Here is a 21,393-nt window from a genome sequence, read left to right on the forward strand (position 1 = left end):
TCCATCTAACATCAGCAGTGGTGGTGGTGGTTATGTGCAGTGGTGTTGCTTCTGACTAATAGCGACCCTGTATAGGCTTTCTGAGGCTGTAAATCTTTATAGGAGCAGAAAGTCTCATCTTTATCCCACAGAGCTGCTGGTAGTTTCGAACCGCTGACTGTGTGATTAGCAGCCTAACTCACAATTAACTGTGCTACCAGAGCTCCTTGACATCAGTAATGATATCCCTTGCTCCATGTCCTTGTCTAAATCTGGTTTGAACCTCTGACGGTTCCCTGTCAATGCACTGTTGCAGCCATTTTAAAATTATTGTTAGCAAAATTTTACGGGCATGTGATATTAATGATGTTGTTCAATGAGTTCCACATTTTGTTAGTCCACTTCTCTTTGGAAGTGGAATAGGCACAAATAAGGATCTCTTCCAATCAGTTGTCCAGGTAAATGTCTTCCGGATTTCTTGGCATTAATGAGTGAATGCCTCCAGTGCTGTATCAGTTTGTTGAAATATTTCCATTCGTATTTTGTCACATCCCAGAGCCTTACTTTTTTCCAATGCCTTCAGTGCACCTTAGACTCCTTCCTTCAGAACCATTGAATCTTGGATCATGTGCTATCTCTTGAAATGTTGAATATTGACCATTTCTTTTTGGTACAATGATTCTATTATGTATTTCTTCCATCAACTTTTTTTTTTTAAGTTATTATTGTGAATTGAGTGATAGTTTACATGGGAGAACATCAATTTTACACTCATTGTTTACATTGTATGCACTGATTACAGTCTCCTCTGTGCATCATCAGTCAACAGTATTTGCTTCTGTTCCCTTTGTTGCTTTTTTTTTTTGGGGGGGGGAATGTACACAAAAACACTCAGGAATATATAATCATTTAAACAACCAAAGGACACATTCTGCAAGCCTGCCTCCTGGCCACCAGCACACTGCCTTTCTCTTCTCATGAGTCTAGAGGCTTCAGCTGCTCTCTCTCTCCATGTCATCATCTCAGCCTTCATCTCCGGTATTGCTCCTTTCTGGATAGGGTACCACATTCCACTTGTGCTCTTCTCCCTTGTCTTCCACTTTCTTTTGATGTTTTCTGCATCATTCAATATTTTGCCCATAGAATGCTTTAATATTGCAAGTTGAGGATTACTTTTTTTTTCCAGTTCTTTCTGCTTGAGAAATGCTGAACGTGTTTTTCCCTTGTGGTTTTCTAACTCCAGGTCTTTGCACATTTCATTATGATACTTGACTTTGTCTTCTTGAGCTGCCCTTTGCAATTTTCTGTTCAGCTCTTTTACCTTCTCATGCCATCCATTTGCTTTAGTCTCTCTACGCTGGAGATTGCCCTTTGCTAACATCACCACCTAGAGTACTCTCTAGATTCTCTCAGCACTGGCTCCTTCAGGTGACAGCTTAGAGGTTGTTACCTCCTTAGTGACCTTTCTTTCCAATCTTACTGCAATGTTCTTCCTACCACCCCTCCATCTCCCTCCATCTTCCCTTTCTAGACCATTGTGGCAATGCCTAACATCTGATGACACTTGATCATTATTTTCTGAATTAATAAAGTATTGTTAAGGATTGAAGAGGTAAGACAGATCTAAGAGCTTCCCCTTGAGCTGTCTTCCTAGGAATTAGGCTGGAAGTACTCCTGTGTGTGCTGGTCTAGATGACTCATTGGGATCCAGGGAACCTTTGTGGCCAAGGACAAAGCACATCTACCTGCTCTGTCCTCATTCCTGTCCCTCTCTTGGGGAGAAAATCTGCATAAGTAACAATTAATTATCAGGAAATCCATATAACATCCCAGTATATAGTGCCAACTGGTACAGAGTACACACTGACTATGGGCTTTGATTATTGGCCCACTATGTTTGTACTCTTGTTGTCACCCATCACTCTTTCTCTCCTTCCTGCTTAGACTTTTTCTTCTTCTTTTCCTCCTCCTCCTCCTCCTCTTCTTCTTCTTCTCTTTTTCTTCTTCTTCCTTTTCTTTAAAATGAGATACTCCAGGGCACTTATCATGGGCTAGAATATTATCTAACCTAATAAAGACTCGAGTCCTCTTTGGGGCTACAGGACTATCTCTGGAACACCCATCCTTAATCTGCATCTCAGCTCCCTTAGGCAGTACACTGGTTGCCTAATTTCACAGCTGGCTAGTGATTCCCTCTCCATTCCACAAACAAGGTAACAACATCACACCAGAGGCTAAGATAGTCCCCACCCACCCCCATCCCCCAACACACACACACAAATGGAGAGAAGACCAGATGGTTGGGCTGTCAGAAAGCATTGCTCTTTGCAAAGACTTGATCTGCCCTGGGGGAGAGGTGGGGAATGGCTCCTTTGCTCTCTGACTCAGTCAGGCTCTCCTGGTGCCTCTGCCTGCAGGGTCTGCTACCCTGAGAAGGGCCAGGGCTGGTGCCAGTGGAAATACACATGTGGGCATCTCCCTATTTTTGTCTTGTGGCCATTATTATATTGTTGGCAGGGTTGCTGGAGACACCAATTGGAGGAGCTACCTCTCCAAAATCCAGACGATGCAGCTGGCATCTTGGTACTGATTGTACTGCTTCTGTGTGATTAGGATGGAGCTCTGGGTACTTAGAGTCCTAAGCTGGCCCCGCGGGACTAACTTGGGCTTTCACACTAATTATTTTCCAAGGCAGTTTACAGCTGGGTCACTTGCACTCATATTTTTTCATGACACATGAACCAAAACCTCACTGCTGTCAAGTCGATTCTAGTTCATCGTGACATTATAAGACAGAGTAGAACTGTCCCCTAGGGTTTCCATGACTGTAAATCTTCATGGAAGAAGACTGTGACATCTTTCTTCCAGAGAGCAGCTGGTGGATTCAAACGGTGACCTCTCAGTCAGCAGTGAGCACCTTAACCATTGCACCACCAGGACCCCTTCATAGGTAATGGCTCTATATAGGAGCTTCATGTGATTATCTTTTCTGGCCGGAGATGAGATCTGCCCTCAATTGGAAATCCACTCCACTGGACTGGGATGGAAGAAATTCTCAGTTGCCCTCTAGTTAAGTGGTGGAAGCTCTCTATAGAAGATGAGATTATCTGAATAATGAGAAAGGAGTTGCCTGGCTATCTACTCAGACTCCCCAAGTTTAGTTTTCTTAGCACCCAAGAGCAATTGAAATCTAAAGGTACTGTAATTGGAATCTTCTGAAGCACATGCTAGACTGTTTCCTCATGGGAGTTAGATTCAGACTACTCCAGAGGCCTGTGTTTTATGAGAATACTGTGTCAAGGGTCCAAAAATGCAGATTACTCAACCTGTCCCAAGTAGGTGCTGGAGGAACCAAAAAGATCTGATTCCATTTTTTCAATCTCAGAAGTCTGTGCTATAGATAGGTGAAGGTCTCTATTTTGGCAGTTGAGGGAGATCAAAAATTCAGACTGGAACTCCAAGGCTTTGGAACTCTCCCCTCCCTTCCACACTCCCATAACTACCCGCTCACCCTCAGCTGTGAGGTTTCCCTGAAGGCTTTCCTCAAAAGGCTCAACAAAGCATATACATTATGTCCACAGAGCATCCAGCTGATTCTGTGGTCTAACAAGTGGATTTGGGTTGTTCATTGGAAATGCCCATTATTTATGGTGGCTCATGGCCCCAGAAGTACAGGCACATGGCTATTTTTAGAAATAAAACTAATAAATAACAACCAGACTCATGATTCATCAGTAAGGAAGAAGGGAACCACTTATTTCCAGTTAGAACAAAGAGCTCTGAAAGGCCCAGATCCTATTTCCATACAACTTTGAGGAAATTCCTGTAGGGGCGGGAGATTTGAGTACAAACAGTTCAAAGGGGATTATAAATGAAAATCAAAGACACATGTCATCCCATACCTCATCCTTAATCCCCTTCTAGCCATATTTATGAGATTCGTTTTCCAAATTTTCAGACACTCAAACCTGATTACTCAATTTTAGATGATATTTTTGTTAGTGTTGTTGCCTTTTTTCTTACCCCAAAGAATTTAAAAGTAACAGACCAGATACACTTAAGTCACTATAGAATTGATTGCTCCAGGCTCACTGTGCAGAGTCTGAAATTCCTATTGAAAAGTTTTCCCTTCCTTCATTCATTCTCCCTTTATTCATCCTACCTTCCTTCCTTCCTTCTCCCTGTCTCTCCTCCTTCTTCCTTTTCTTGCTCTAATTCTTGTTCTCTCTTTCTTTTCTTTTTCTCCTCTCATCTCTCTTCTTTCATATCAGTCTCTCTTCTGTGCCACCCAGATGTAAGGCAATCACTTCTTGCCCCCCCATGTCCATCTGGAAATAGGACTCAGTCCTGCAGTACATCTCTCCTAGGAACAAATCCAAGATTCACCAAGTTTGGAAAGTGATGCAGGTTTTAATGAATCTTTACCAAAGATTCTGCGGCAAGACAGAGGCAGTGGTCCTACTGCAAACTACAAAGAAGACACTGGTGACAATTTCCAGTGGACGTCTCGATGCCTTCTCTTCAAAACCTGCATACTTCCACTTCTTCTTTGTTGCACCTACCTCATTTCCCCATATCACTGACTCCAGCCTCTTCTGGTTCTTGTATCTAATGCCAACACACCTCATCCTATTTTATTTTGGGAAATGTAACTTTCTTTTGGTTGTAGTTGTTAAGTGCCTTCAAGTCAGTTCCGATTCATAATAACCCTGTATACGGTTTCCAAGGAGCAGTTGGTGGGTTTGAACTGATGACCTTGTAGTTAAAACAGATCTTGTGGTTCAGTGTTTTCCTACAGCACCACACCAGGACTCCTCCTGTCTTATATATTCACTCCAATATCCTGTTTAGCAAACAAAAGTCTCTCTTTAGGATTTTGCCTCTGGAAAGTGACAGGGGGTTATTAGTAAATAAATACTTTTTTCACTTGTCCAAATAATGTTTCATTTCCTGTCATTCACTCATTTAATAAATGTACAGAGTAGAGTGAATCTGGCAACAGCTGTGATCTGCCTGGAAAATATATGTCTCTGACATTGTTCACTGTAAAAAATCCATCCAAACTGGACATGCTAAGAGCAAGGCAAGGATGGGGGCAGGGAGAATGGTAACTTAAGAGTCACATAGGGTTCATAGTTATGAGATCTTACAGCTGAACATGCCGTCAGAAGTCAATAGCAGGCATTGCCATTGGGACCTCAGGATCCTTTTCTAAGGGGCTGTGGAGTCCTCAGCCCTGTGAGGTCCTGAGAGGTGTAAATCACTCTGAAGGAGAGACTCCAGCTTCATGGTGGGGGCAAGATTAGTAGGAGGGAGGGGAAAGGTCTTCAAGGTTAAAGATCTATGAGCCTTGTGCTAACATAAATAAAGGAAAGGGAATGTTAACTGTAAAAGGTGAGTGCAAATGGTTATCTGGAGAAGCAGTGTGATGGAACTTGGATCTGCCCTAGCCTGGGGTTGTGTTTTATCCCATGGGATTGTGTGTATCTCCTCAGGTGTATCTGGGAGGAAAAAACCAGGAAGCCACCTACCATCTGAGGAAGATCATTGTAGACTTTTCCATAGATGTACAATGATGTCTCCAGATTTCCTAGCAGACAGTGCTACTACCAAAGTCACCTGGAGTGACTCAAGAAGCATGGGCTGTGCTGTAGTGATTAAACTTCCTGAGTCATGGTGGCCTGTGCACAATGGAAGGAAACACTTCCTGGTCCTTCGTAATCCCTATGATCACTTGTGATCCGTAGGGTTTTCATTGGCTGCTTTCGTAGATTAAGTCCTTCTTCCTTGAAACCTGTTCAGCATCACAACCACATGCAAACCCCAACTGAAGGATGAGATGGATAGTGGCTGAGCCCAAGATACATTGGCTGGGAATTGAGCCCTGGTTTCCTGCAAAGAGAGCAGGAATTCTACCACTGACCCACCAATGCCTTTATGACAATAAGAGATGACATTGATTGAAGTCCACTAAGCACTAGGAGCCCTGATGTGGTGCTGTGGGCTAATGCGCTGGGTTGTAAGGTTGTTTTGAACCACAAGGTCAGTGGTTCAAGTTCACCAGTCGCTCCTTGGAAACCCAATACAGGGTCTCTGTGAGTTGGAACCAACTCGAGGGCACTTAACAACAAGAAGCACTAGGCTGAGTGCTCTATAAGCATTCCCATCCTGTCGTAACAATGATTCTGCCAGGCAGGTGCCAGTATCTGTTTCTGTAGAGGTTCACTCCTCTAATTACCTCTGTGTTTGTCTGCAGTCATGTCTGATATTAAAGTCTGAACCTACAGCTATCTTCTGTAGCAAAATCTTCATTAAGTAAAAACACTAAAATGTGAAGCTGTTGGTTCTCTATATACCATCCTTCTAGATCTGTCCACTTTTGTAGGCAGTGTTTCCATCACTCTAACCTTCCCATAAAATAAGCACTGGACTGTGAACCATAAGGCCCAAGGTTTGAGCCTGCCAGCTGATCTTGCAAAGACTTAAAGTCTCTGGAATCCTATACACGTTTACTGAGTTTAGAACCAGCTTGATGACACTTAACCAAACAACAACCTTCCCCCAAAGAATCTGGTGTTCTTGGATTTATACCAGGTCAAAACAATAGTTTTGACATCCTCATGGAACTCAAATTGTGATCCTTGCAAATGTTCTTTGAGTTTGGGGAGCAAAAAGAAGTCTGAAGGGGCAAGATTAGGACTGTAGAGTGGATGGGGTAAGGTTTCCCATGGAAATTCTCATAAGACAGTTCTGGCTACACTCAAAGGATGAGCAGGTGCAGTATCATGACGGCAAAAAATTCCATGGCACAATTTTCCTGGTTTCTTTCTCATCAACACAATTTTCCTTTTTCTTCACAAAAGCCCCATGATCATCCTATGTCCTTTAAGTAAATCTGTCAGGATTACCACTGTGGAATCCCAAAAAACAGATTCCATCACTTTCTGAGCTGACCTGTCTACTTGAATTTAATTGACCCAGCAGATCCCCTCAGTAGCAACTGCTTTTACTGGGCCTATTTTTGGAAGACCCTCTTAAAAGTCTAACTTAACAAACTATGTATTGCTAAGAGAACTTCTCTGCAACCATCCAATGATTGCAGAGACAGTCTTAAACACATTTTGGTTGGAATAAATCCATGCATGTATGAACTGGAGCCCTAGTAGCAATACTTTTTGACTTACCTGTGTGTTCCAGGGTTCTTCACCCCACCATCACCTTTGCTACCAATAAATTTTTAATCTTAAATTATGCATGTATCTTTTTTTTTTTTTTTTTTTTGCCAAATCCATTTTTCAAACTTTTTACCAAATAAAAATTCCTGAACAATGAGTGTCTTATCTAATTGAAGATGCTTTCAACAAAGCAATAATGTTTACTATAGTTCTCAGTCCTGCTGAAACTCCTCTGGTAGCAAATTCCCCACACAGATACTTCTATGTCTTGGTGGTCTTGAATCTCCAGATTCCAAGGCCACCACAAAGGCTGTCCCAGGCCAAGAAGAAGAGGTAGGTGCAAGCGGTCTTTTATCAAAAGAGGGTCTTTACACAGATAACTGTACAGTGTTGGCAAGGTTGTCAATGAAGAACCCATAAGACTAGCTGTCCTGCTAATGGACTTATCTCCTCATGTAGTTGTTGTTGTTAAGTGCTGTTGAATCAGTTCCTACTCATAGCAATCCTATATAGGGTTTCTGAGGAGCAGCTATGGCAGTTGAACCACCAACCTTGTGGTCCAGTGCATTATCCCACAGCTCCACACCAGGACTCAGGCACACAGCAGTTGCTTAAGAAATGTCAACTGAACAGCACAGCAGCAGGTATTTCTTAGGTGCATGATGATAAGCTAGGGGTAGAAGGTGAGGAGGTGAAGGAGGGTGTGTGATGCAGACTTCACTTAATTGAAGATCGTGATTTCCAAGGTACTGTAGCTGTTAACTGCCACCAAGTTGGTTCCGACTCATAGCAACCTTGTTCAGGGTTTTCCAGGAGAGGCTGGTGAGTTTGAAACTGTCTTTACAGACAGGCAGATCTAGGTTCACCTCTTTGTCCCTTGCTGATGGTGTAACCTTGAGCATGGCTCTCACCTCTCTGAGACAAATGCAGTTCCCTTTATCTGTAAAAGAAACATGATGCCTCCTTCTAAGGACTGGATGAGACAACAAATGCTTATACCCATGTGTGGGGCCCTCTGTAGAACAACTTGGCGCAGACACTGGTTCACCAACCATACTTCTGGCTCACTCTGGGTATCGCCTTCTGTTATTTACGTCGAAGGCTTCCTGCAGCTCTCTGGCTATGGAGACACACTCGACCCATGCACAGGGCAGCCTGGAATTGCCAGGAAGTTAACCCCAGCAGTGACCTTCTGTCAACGAGGGGCTAGCGATAGTGTTGTAATTCTGAGGTATGATTCACAGTCTCCACAGGTCCCCAGTGGAGTTGAGTCACAGTTGTCTGTAGCATTTTACACATCTTTTTTTCTGTCTTACCACCCGACTCTTTCACTGCACTTCCTAGGAACAATTCCCAAATAAGCTTTTTGTCATTGTTGTTGTTAGGTACCATCCAGTCAGTTCCGACTCATAGCAACCTTATGCAAAACAGAACAAAACACTGCCTGGCCTGGGGCCAGCCTCACAACCATTGTTAAGCCTAAGTCCACTGCTGCTGCCACTGTGCCACTCTATCATTGGGGGCCTTCCTCTTTTTTGCTGACCCTCCACTTTACCAAGCATGGTGTTCTTCTCCAGTGACTGGTCCCTCCTGAAAATATGTATGAAAGTATGAGAGATGAAGTGCTGCCTTCCTGGTTTCTAAGAAGCCCTCTGGTTATACTTCTTCCAACACAGGTTTGTTTGTTCTTCTGGCAGCCCATGGTAATATTCATATTCTTCCAGCACCATAACTCAAATGCATCAGTTCTTCGATAGTTTCCTTATTCATTGTCCAATTTCCACATACATATGAGGTTACAAATCAGGCTGCGAACCACAAGGTCAGCAGTCCAAAACTACCAGCTGCTCCGCGGGAGAAAGATGAGGCGTTTTGCTCCCATAAAGATTTACAGCCTTGGAAACCCTGTACAGGACCGCTATGGGTTGGAACCGACTCGACGGCACTTAACAACAACAATAACAATGAGGTTATTGAAAATACCATGGCTTGAGTCAGGCACACCTTAGTACTCAAACTGAAGTCTTTGTTCTTGAACACTTTACAGAGGTCTTGTGCAGCAGATCTGCCTAATGCAATAAATCATTTGATTTCTTGACTGATGCTTCTTTGAGTATTGATAGTGGTGCCAAGCAAAATGAAGTCTTTGACAACTTCAATCTTTTCCCCATGTATCATGATGTTATTTACTGGTTCAGTGGTGAGGAGTTTTGTTTTCTGTACATTGAGGTACAACCCATATTCCAGGCTATGGTCTTTTATCTTCATCAGTGTTTTAAGCCCTGTTTGCTTTCAGCAAACAAAGTTGTATCATCTTTATATCTCAGGTTGTTTAATGAGCCTTCCTCCAATCCTGATGCCATGTTCTTCTTCTTAATAATCCAGCTTCTTGCATCATTGGCTTAACACACAGATTGAATAAGTATGGTGACAGAATACAACCCTGACACACACCTTGCCTGATTTTAAGTCATTCCGTGTTCCTTTGTTTTGTTCTATGACTGCCTCTTGGGTACTTACTCCCAAATCCTTGACTTAGTGTCTGCTTTGAAGGGAGGGAGAGAGTGAGGGCTAAAACTCAGTCATTGAGAATTACTGTTATTGTTATATTGCTACACAAGGGGCTGCAAAAAGCTAATGGAAAAAATAGAATTAAAAGATAATCTAATTTTTCTATGAATTTTTGAAGCCCCCTTGCATATGTCCGAAAGTAATTTATACAGAGATAAGCACTTCTCTGTGAACCACAAGATTGGGAGTTCAAATCCACCAGCTGCTCCTTAGAAACTCTGTACAGGGTTGCTATGAGTTGGAACTGATTTGATGGCACTTAACAACAACAACATGTAAGAAAAAAAGTCCTTCTGTGGCACTGTAGGATAAACATTGTACTGCTAACCAAAAGGTTAGTGGTTCAAACACACCAGCCACTCTTCAGAAACGCCATGCAGTGTTATTATGAGTTGAAACCAACTTGATGGCATTTAACAACAATAACATATAAGAAAAAGGAAAAAGTTATTACCAGCTGAAGGAATTTAGGAAGGCTTTAAGAAGGACATGGTAGGTGACTTTTGATCTGGACTTTAAAGGATGTGAAATATTTGAACATGAGAAAATAGGCAAGGAAAGGTTATTCCAGGGGGGCGAACAGGGTCTTTGTGTCTCCTATGGTTCCTATAAAATCCATGGGAGTCAGATGGGCAGGCAAATTGGACAGGTCCACACATCAGTCTCACCTGCACCCAGAACTCCTCGGCTGGCATGGCCCTGGCACTTTGCCCATGGAATCAGCACTCTGCCAGGCTGTCCCAAGATCCACAAGGTGATGATGCAGGGTTTGGTGTTTTCCTTCTGCCATTGAAGAGTGTGGCCTGGTCACCTCTTTTCCAGCCATTTGTCACAGTTGTGGATTCTACCAAGCAACCTATATGCAGTGGCCCCCTGGAGCTTTCCAGTGTCCTCTGTCTTCAGCAGGTCCCTCCCTGTAAGGTCTCTGCTCAGTGTTCCTCAGGTCCTTGTAAAAACATCAGCTGACTCCTGAAAGAAAGAACCTACTGGGACAAGACCCCTGGAGAGTTTGAGATGTTCATTTGGGCTGTTTGTGTTCCATTCATCATATCTGACCATCTTTCATCATTTGAGTGAGTGAAAGCAAGATGCCTGTCACAGCCATCCCCAAGCACATATGGATGACTACGATCCCACTAAAAATAAGAGAAAAAGGAAAACCAGCATCATGGTCCTAAAGACATAGTTTTGTTGTCAGTTGAGCAGCTTAGCAATCAGTGAGCCTCTTTAGTCAGGGACCCTTGTTCAAGTAAAATCCTCTGGAAGTGGTAACATGTTATACAGTTACAAACTGAATCTCCTGGAAGAAGGAAGGGTGGTGGTAGGAAACTCTGCCTACTCAGAGCCCCTCTCTGAGGAACACAATGAAAAACCATGGCCCTAGTGGAGCAGAAGAGGGAATGAAAGAACCAAGGTGAACTTTTTTTCTCTCTGTAATCTTTTATTATCTGATAAATCGTTTGGGTCCTTCCAGATAAATTCAATTCTAATGGGCCAAAGAGATGAGCTTTAGGTCTCTGCTCTGAAAAAGGAAACTGGGTGATAATGATTTATGTCACAAGGCCCAAACCCTAGAGAGCTGAAAAGTGTGTCTCTCAGTCTCATCAGATTTGTTCTTCTCTTGCAGAGGTTCCCAAAACAGAGCAGACGTTCGAGGAGCGCCTGATACTCAAAGCTTTCTTGCTGAAGTTTGTCAATGCCTATTCCCCCATCTTCTACGTGGCCTTTTTCAAGGGAAGGTAAGTATCACAGCATCATACAAGGAAGGCCAATATGTCCCTGAGACTGGGTCCTCCACATCTGAGCCAATAGGATCAGCCCATCCCCGTTGTCAATGTAGCTCCTCAGTCCCACTGATGGTAACCTCAGCAGGGATGTTATCACAAAAGCATTCTGAGTTAGCACTTTCAGATTCTGATAACCAGGGATTTGCTTCTGGACCCTGAAGAGGGATTCTGAGAAGAATTTGTACTTCCCAATTGTGTAAAGGAATCAGGAGAGAATTTAATGTCTTACCATTAAATTGTGGCTCTTGTATCTGAATTTTTTATGGTGAGGTCAGTTGGCTACTGACAAGATGTCCTAGTAGACATCAGCCAACTATGCTACAGGAGACCTTCCCCAGAACCAGCCAACTATGCTATGGGAAATCTTCCTCAGAACCAGAGTTCATCAGGGGGACACTGTAGCAAGGACTACTACCATAGTTCATAGTTGATCATATCTATAGACATGTTTGTGACCCAAACCATAGCCCCGTTCCCAGAACCTCTGCTCTTAGCTTTAATAAAATAAGAGTAGGTGAGAGATTATCCATGTCGATGAGGGTAATACCATATGTCTTTTCCAGTATCCTGCCTAGCCCTATTACCTGAGATTTGACCAGGTAACGAGGTGAACCCTAAGCACTGGCATAAGGGTGTGGACAGGCCCTGAGTGACTTGGCATCTACCATGGCCAGGGAGTCAAGTCCTGGTGTAGCGCTGTGAGTTGATTACTGGACTGCAAAGTCGGTTTGAACCGCAAGGTCTGCAGTTCAAGCTCACCAGCCTCTCCTCAGAAATCATATACAGGGTCAATATGAGTTGGAACTGCCTCGACACTAAACAACAACAGCAACAACATGGCCAGTGATGCCAAGGAGGACATAGCAAGGTGCCTAGTCCACCCAGGATGTGTGTCCACAAGCAGCCCTGGCATTCTCTTTCTTTGCCTAACTCTTCTCATACTTTTTGATTTCAGATTTGTGGGCAGGCCTGGAAGCTATGTCTATGTGTTTGATGGCTACCGAATGGAAGAGGCAAGTACAGCCACTGATGTCTTATGCTTGGCTAACAGTCTGTAGGTGCACCCTCCTGCCCCCCTTCCCTAGTTCCATCTAGCATGGTTTATTATCCTTGTTCTCTGAGCTCTACTTGGTCTAATGGCCCCTTCCTTTTCTCCCTCTCCCCTCAGTGTGCTCCAGGGGGCTGTCTCATGGAGCTCTGCATTCAGCTTAGCATCATCATGTTGGGGAAGCAGCTGATCCAGAACAACATCTTTGAGATTGGAGTCCCGTACGTAGTAAATGCTTCTCATCTATCTCTTTGCAGCCAGGACTTAGCTCAGCAATGCCTTGCTTCTGGAAGGATTTCCATGGCCTCTCCTCTTCAAAGGCAGCTTGGTTATTACCCCACTGTCCAGCTGGGCAGCCTCCCTCCCATAGTCCTTGCTTGTCAATCTGTTTGATGATGTTTGAGGCTCAGAAAGATTAACTACTGCGTTAAGTGTGTGTACTTAGTAAGTAGGAGCTCTGGTAGCGTGTGTGCCATTGAGTGGTTACGAGTCAGTCTGCTAATCTCAACGTCTGCAGTTCAAAACTAGCAGCTGTTCCATGAGAGAAAGATGAAGCTTTTTTGCTCCTATGAAGATTTGCAGCCTCAGAAACCTTATACGGGTTGCTATGAGTCAAAACTAACTCCACAACACAAAACCACCACCACTACCACTTAGTAAGTGGCAGAGCTAGGAGTCAAATATTTCTGACTTCAATGTACATTTTTTCCACAGGTGCGTTTGTGTGGGGGTGGGGAGTGGATTTCATTTATTTCTTTGTTTTGCCTCAATATGCACATTTTTAGTTCTATTTGTCCTCCCAGAAAATAAGTAAAAGAGGAACTTTCAATAGAGTGGATGTTGTTTTGTAGAACGTGCCATTGAGTCGTCTCTGACCCATAGTGACCCTGCACAGGGTTTCTAAGGAGTGACTGGTGAACTTGAACTGCCTACCTTATGGTTGGATCACACTGGCTTTGCAGTCCAGTGCATTAACCCACAGCTCCACAAGTACTAAAGTTTAAAGATAATGGAATTATTTTTGAATTCTCTGAGAATAGGCTGTGGAATGTATCATTTTAAGAGGGGTAGGATGAATTGTTAATGAAATACAGAATGGGTTGTTTGCATGTGGACTCTCTTCTCTCCCTTCCCTGTGGTTTTATGCCATTTCATAAAAGAACTTTTATCAGATTTTGTATTGAGTTGGCCATCAAAATAAACGACGACTCACAAGCACTGCATCTAAAAGAAAAGAGAAGGAGATGAATGAAACTCTGCCAATAGATTATAGGGAAAAAATAGCCCCCACAGAGATGATCAGGGGTAGCTCGCATAGGCTGGAGCAGTTCTGATTAGGAGGTCAGAATGGACAATTCATTCCAGGCTTGGGGTGTTTGCAAACTCCTTACAAGACTGACCATTCTAGGATGCAATTGTCAGTCCCCTTGTTGTTGGTAAGTGCCGCTGAGTTGATTCCAACCATAGCGACCCTGTACAGGGTTTCCGAGGAGCAGCTGGTGAGCTTGAACCACCAAACTTGCAGTTCAAATGGCGTTGCAGTCTGGTGTATTAACCCACAGTGCCACACCAGTCCCCTTAGAGTTAGGCAAAAGTAGTATTACTCATTCTCTCCCCCTCTTGGAGATTCCCTATTGGTGGTGGTGGTATGTGCCATTGAATTGGTTCTGACTCACAGGGACACTGCATAGGGTTTCTGAGAGTGGCTGATGGGTTTGCATGGCTGACCTTGCAGTTACTAGTCCAGTGCTTCTCCTACAGCACACCACAATATACACATTGTATTTCTGGTTCTGATTAGTCCTAAAATAAAGAAACTCATTAATTCCATTCTTTCCAACCATATTTGATCATGTTATTGACCAAGGTTCTTAGATGCAGACATTAGAGTTCACTTGGCTAAAGAATTTTTATAAGAATACTAAGGAGCTCTGGTAGCGTAGTGGTTTTGAGTTGGTCTGCTAACCTCAAGGTCAGCGGTTGGAAACTACCAGTCATTCCACAGGAGAAAGATGAGATGTTCAGCTCCTGTAAAGATTTACAGCCTCAGAAAACCTACTCAGGGTCCCTATGAGTTGGAACCGATTCCACAGCACATAACCACCACCATCAAGTGGCTAATGGAATAGTCATTAATGGCCAGAGAGCCAAACTCTAAAGCTACCTAACCAAGATGATCATTCTCCCCACTTTTTGATTAAATGACTCAGGTCTTAAAGGATAAGAATTGGACACAAAAGGGCATATTTTTTTAAGTTGCAGTCCAAGCAAAGCCAGTTCTTTACTTTCAATCTATGTATAAGATTTGCATACAATTAAATAAATAAAAACATACGAGAGGCTTCAAAATGTTCATGGAAAAATTGCATTGTCTTTGAACTCCTTTTTCCTTGAACTTTTTGAAGGCTCCTCATATATGAAATTGCTCTTATCTTTCCAAAGCTTAGATTTTTAGTTTGGGGGACAAAATAGATTTTATGAAATTGGGTGCTCTCTACATGATGCACACTCTGCCATAATTCACAATAAGGCAATGTCTTAAGACATCAAAGAAAGCTGCATAAGTAGAGGGGTTTCTTCCAGCGTACGTCTGTATCTTCAAAGCAAGCCATCACCATAATCTCTACTGGAATGGTCTGCCATTATTTTGTCTAAAGAAGCAATTTCCCTATTTATAAACAGCAGACTGATTAAAGTCTTATCACATATACCTTATGTCCCAGGAAGTGTTTCAGAAGGAGGAAGTTCAAACAGATGGAAGTTCCTGGACCAAGGTCTTGCAGAAGTTCTAGGACATGACAAAGGCAAAAATCCTTGTGAATCGATTTTCTGCATAGGTTGTTAAGTCCTATGTTCCTTGGGCTAGATGGAGCCATTAAAGGATATATGGTCCTACCCTCTTCTCCTTGTATGATGACAGCAGCAACACTTGCATCCTTTGCTGGAAGGGCCGGGGCTTCCTAACTTTCTGAAAGATCCCCATGGAAAGCTATCCTTAGTTGTTTCTCAGAAACCCATTTACAGGACTTAAGTTATAATGGAGACAATTTAGTTTACTGGAAGTAAAAATCTTTTCATGAGAGCTCAACTTCAAGGAATGAAAACCCTCAACAGTCCCTCTTGACACTCGTTATCCCAGTCTTTAGAAAAGTTCTCACAATTACCCACCATTTATTGAGCTCTAGCCATAAGGAGCTCTGGTAGCTTAGTGGTTACGAATTGGGCTGCTAACCTCAAGGTCAGCAGTTTGAAACTACCAGCAGTTCCGCAGGAGAAAGATGAGGCATTCTGCTCCTGTAAAGATTTACAGCCTTGGAAGCCCTGTGCAGGGTCACTATGAGTCAGAACCAACTCCATGGTACTTAACAATAACAACATACATAGGGTGTTTTTATGTCCACACCTAAAGACAACTTCAAGGAGCTCTGGTAGCGTAGTGGTTACAAATTGGGCTGTGAACCACAAGGTCAGCAGTTCGAAACTACCAGCTGTTCTGCGGGAGAAAGATGAGGCATTCTGCTCCCGTAAAGATTTACAGCCTCAGAAACCCTGTACAAGGTCACTATGAGTCGGAACCGACTCCACGGCACATAACAACAACAATAACAACAAAGACAACTTCAGATTGCCCAGGGTTTCCTGGGAGGAGATTTGAAAGGAACTTTTGCATCTGGGCACCTTGTTCTATCTCCCTGATTAAACCGGTCTCCAGACATCAGTCAAGAAATCATCCATCTTGAGAATCTTAACCCTCTGAAACTGTGCTTTGTTCCTTATTTACTTACTAAAGTCATTCAGTGGTAGTCAAGCAAAGCTAGTGAAACAGATGGTCCCTGTTCTCTCGAAGCTGACCATCTTAGAGAGAACATTTGCTGTGGACAAACATCCGAGAAGATACAGATGGTATCATGGCCACATCTGGACTGTTTGAAACTATAAGGCCAGTGTACCTCATCCCTTCCCCCCAATTCTTACTACAAAAGACAGTCCTCCTTCTCCTTCAAACATCTGGGAAGGACACTTGCCCTTCAGAACATTGTTATTCTACAAACATTTTGCTCTGGATGGCATTACTTGTGGGCATAAGATATTCATTTTTTTTCATCCCTGGACATCTGGCCTACCACTTAGCCCATTCGACCAGGACTCAGAAGCTTTTTATAGAGCATGAGAGTGGCAAGAACTCAGGCATATGTTTGGACAGTGTGTTGGCATGTTCCCTACCCATCAGCTCCACAACAGATGAAACTGACACATGGCTGTATGCCTTGAAGGCTAAATTTTCATGTTTATGCTTGATGTGTGTTTCATATTCCACACTTTAATTGATGGTAATTGCATAAGGATTCATAAAGCTGTGGGCAGTCATTTCTCTAAGTCTCACTGTCTGCATCTCTTGAAAACATTGAGATTCTTATCATCCCTAAGGTTCCTATCAGCTTTTTGAGTGAGACGGTCACTCACTACCAATTCCAAATACAACTATTATTATTCCAAAAGAGTTTTCCTACTTTCATTTCCTAGTCTGCTAATGGGCACATATAAGATAATTATGTGTATGGTCCAGTGCATTAAATTATGTGTGTATTGAAGTAGTTGAATTCAGGAATGTAAAAATTCTACCAATTCTAGGATTATTTTTCTCTAAAGTACCTTCTACATCTACAGATTGTATTTTGAGTTCAATCATGTGAAATCACTGTGATTATGATGAATGGGTTTTCCACTCCCGACTCAGATACTCAAGGAGCTCTGGTAGCGTAATTGTTGCAAGTAGGGCTGCTAACCTCAAGATCAGCAGTTTGAAATTACCAGCTGGTTGTAGGAGAAAGAGGAGGTATCCTGCTCCCATAAAGGTTTATGGTTTTGGAAACCCTAGGCAGGGTTGCTATGAATTGGAACTGACCCCAGGGCACACGATGACCAGCACTCAGATACTCAAAGTCCCCTATCAATAAATGGAACTCTTCCTACCCAGAGTTCAAGCACCTGGCAATCTCCTTATGCATGACCTAGTTGAAATACCTGAAATACATAAAATAATCATAATTTTTTAAAAGTCTTCAATAACCAATAGAGAAATGACAATTGAGTTTGACAGTGAGGAGGAGTCATGTAAATTATAAACATCAGACCCACAGTTTGTTTTGTTTTTAACATTTTGGCACATCTTTGTAAGGCAGATATTTAGTGCCCAAACAGATGGGAGTTTAAAGCCAACCTTTAGAGTATACTCACCATGTGACCTTGGGGAAATTACTCTAGAAGGATTTCCATCCAACATGGTTATGAACAAGCCAACTTGAGTAAATATTTTGCTATGCAGAAAATGCAGACATCTGAGAAAGGAAGAATCTTTCTCTGGGGGTTCCATGCTGTCAAGGTTTTACTGAGTGCCACTGGTCCTTCTGTTTACAAGTTGGCATGGTCTGAACTATGTTCCCTCAATATAAGTGTCAGTCTGGCTGGACCATGGTTCTCAGTGGTTTAGCAGTTATGTAATGATCCCCCATGATGTGATCTGATGTGAGCAATCAATGAAAGGATTAAGGGTGGCATTTTGTTGCATGTCATCGAGTCAGTTCTGACTCACAACGACCCTATCTATATCGGGTTTCTAAGGCTGTGAGTCTTTGCAAGAGCAGAAAGCTTCATCTTTCTCCCTTGGAGTAGCTGGTGGATTCTAATTGCTGACCTTGTGGCTAGCAGCCCCATGCATAACTCATAACACCACCAGTGCCCACAAAGGTAGGTAGGATTGTTGTTATTAAAGTGCTGTCGAGTTGGTTCCAACTCATACCAACCCTGTATAGGGCTCCCCAAACTGTAAATTTATGTGGGAGCAGAAAGGTTGTTGCTGAGTGCTGTTGAGTGGATGCTGACTCATAGTGGCCCTGTATAGCATTTCCAAGGAGCAGCTGGTGGGTTTGAACCGCCAACTTTTCAGTTACCAGTCCAGTACTTATCCTACAGCGCCACGCCAAGAAAACCTCATACACCAGCCTTAATCCTACCACAACCCTGAACTGATGTAAGGGAGATCTTTAAAGGTGTGGCATGCAGCACCTTTTATTTTGTTATTGTTGTTGTTAAGTGCCTTTTGAGTCAGTTCCTACTCATAGTGGCCCTATCTAGGGTTTCCGAGGAGTGGCTGGTGGATTTGAACTGCTGACCTTGTGATTCAAACCAACTTTGTGATCCAGTGCATTATCATGCAGTGCCATATCAGGACTCCACCTTTTATCTTGTTGTTGTTGTTATGTGCCATGGAGTCGGTCCTGACTCATAGTGACCCTGTACAGGGTATCCAAGGCTGTAAATCTTTACAGAAGTAGAAAGCCTCATCTTTCTCCTGTGGAACAGCTGGTAGTTTTGAACTGCTGACCTTAAGGTTCACAGCCTGATTCGTAACCACTATGCTACCAAAGCTCCTTACCTTTTAGCTTACAAGCGATAAAAAAGAGAGAGATGTGAGCAGAGAAAGAGGAACCCACTACCATCAAGAAAGCCAGGAGTAGAGTGTGTCCTTGGGACTGAGGGTCGCTGCACTGCGACAATCCTAGATCCAGGGAACAGTTGATGTCAAGACACATGGGAGATTTCCAAGAAATGCTGGACCTGCAGATGCTGAAAGGTGACAAGCACTTTTGCCCAGAGCCAGTGCTCTGAATTCAGATTTCTGGAGTCCTAAACTGTGAGAGAATGCATTTCTGTTTGTTAAAGTCATCTGCCTGTAGAGAGTTTCTGTAAGAGCACTACTGGATAACTAAGACACAAGTAATGCTTGCTAAATGTTGCAGGTCCTGCGTGTGACACTAAAAACCAAGTCGGGAACACTATTTCTTTGGGTTCTGTAGTGGGCCCACTGCACTGTCTTACGAACTTTCAGAGACTATGTCAACTTCTTTCTTTAAGGGAGATCATTCTAATTTTTGAGGCCAGATTTCACTTTCAAAAATAGAAACAGGTCTTAGGAATTTAGGTAGGTGACCACGCTGAACAGGAATCTTTAGGGTAAAAACTATTCTAAGAATGAACAGTGATGATTGAACATTTTTTACTTATCTTCTATCTCTAAAAGCAATTTTCTAAGATTGTTTAAAAGAAAAAAATTTAAGATCTGTCTGGTATTGTTGTTGTTATTCAGTGTTGTTGAATCAGTTCAGACTCATAGTGACCCTGTATAGAGTTTCTAAGGAGCAACTGATGAGTTTGAACCACCTATCTTCTGGTTCAGACTGACCTTGTGGTCTATCTAATTGTCCTTTATTAGTTAGTCAGGATGTGTGCCACTGAGCCAGTCTTCCCCTTATAATGATCCGATATGATAGAGGTTTTCATAGGGTTGCCTTGGTTGTAAACTTTATGGAAGCAGATCATCAGGTATTCATCCTACAGCGCCTCTGTAACAATTGTACCACCAGGGCTCCTTGTAAGTCAGGTAGCTATAATTTACTTCTCACCTCAGTGATTCTGTGCACATGAGTATGTGTGACTGATAGACACATAGCACAATTTCAATGACCTCGAGAACCTTACAGTACAGCGGGCAACTTGCCTTGGAACATCACTTTCCAAACATCGGTCACTGTCAACCAACTCTAAAAAGTTCCCTCAGCTCTAAACTATTTGCATATTAATTTATATGAGCCAACTCACTTTTTCCTTAAACTTAACACACCTCTGTAAATGGAAAACTAACAACATTGTTGTTTTTGTTAAGTGCTGTTGAGTCAGTTCCAACCCATCGCAAACGTGTATAGGGTTTCTGCAGAGCGGATGGTGAGCTTGGACTGCTGACCTTGTGGTTCAAACCGACTTTGTAGGCCAGCACATTAAACCACAGCACCACATCAGAACTCCATGTAAACGAGCAGAAAGCCTCAGCTTTCATTCACAGCCCCTCTGGTAGTTTCAAACTGCTGACCTTGAGATTCACAGCCTAACTTGCAACTACTATGCTACTAGAGCTCCATTGGTCTCATGAATAGCACACAGCAGTAAAAAAGAAATGCAACAAACACAAAACATTATTAAGAAATCAATGGCTTTATGTCCTATCCCAGGCACTTATCCTAAGATCTGCATTCTCTGTATTAGAGATTTCCAAAGTAGTTAAAGGCTTACCTGGTATGGCACTGTGGGTTAATGCACTGGGTTGCAAAGTTGGTTTGAACTGTAAGGTCTGTGGTTCAAGCTCACTAGCCACTCCTCACAGGGTCACTATGGGTCAGAACTCACTCGACGGCTTACCAGTGAGGAGTCAGGAGGACTGAGAGTAGAAAAGGCAATCACTCTTTCCCCAGGTGCCCTATTCATAGGTAAGGCTAAGTGCAGAGACCTTTTATAATAGGCATCCTGTGAATTGTTCATGGAATGCTTCCTTTGCTTGAGAGATACTGGTTCAGAGGACTATTGTTGTCTATTAATCCCACAGGTCTTCACAAGGAACATTCTCCTTCACTTCCCATATGCAATCCACCACCATCTTCTTAATTCTACTTCCCAAGTATATCTCAGCATGCTGGTGTGTGGCACTGCAGGATAAAGGTCGGCTTGAACCTCAAGGTCGGCAGTTCACACTCACCAGCCGCTCCTCGGAAACCCTTTACAGGGTCGCTATACTATAAGCAGGAACCAACAGGACAGCACTTAACAAAAAGTGAAGTATATTTCAGGACTCCTGGTGTAGCACTGTAGGATCAGCACTGGATTGTGAACCACAAGTTTGACAGCTCAAACCCACGAGCTGCTCCTTGGAAACCCTATACAGCGTGGCTATGAGTCGGAATCTACTCAGCAGCACTTAATAGCAGCAACAAGTATATCTCAG

The 21,393-nt window shown here is 42.9% G+C and overlaps 1 protein-coding gene across 1 annotated transcript in view; it reads left to right on the forward strand.

Moving 5' to 3' along the window:
• The window catches only part of ANO2 (anoctamin 2), a 547,529-nt gene that overhangs the window by 465,933 nt on the left and 60,203 nt on the right, over positions 1-21,393 (forward strand). Inside the window, exons 17-19 of the mRNA XM_006862668.1 lie at positions 11,353-11,464; positions 12,468-12,525; positions 12,681-12,781. Of these exons, the coding sequence (XP_006862730.1) occupies positions 11,353-11,464; positions 12,468-12,525; positions 12,681-12,781 (271 nt within the window). The remainder of the gene's footprint in view (positions 1-11,352; positions 11,465-12,467; positions 12,526-12,680; positions 12,782-21,393) is intronic.

Source organism: Chrysochloris asiatica, unplaced genomic scaffold, assembly GCF_000296735.1.
Source record: "Chrysochloris asiatica unplaced genomic scaffold, ChrAsi1.0 scaffold00050, whole genome shotgun sequence".
Classification (NCBI taxonomy): Eukaryota; Metazoa; Chordata; class Mammalia; order Afrosoricida; family Chrysochloridae; genus Chrysochloris; species Chrysochloris asiatica.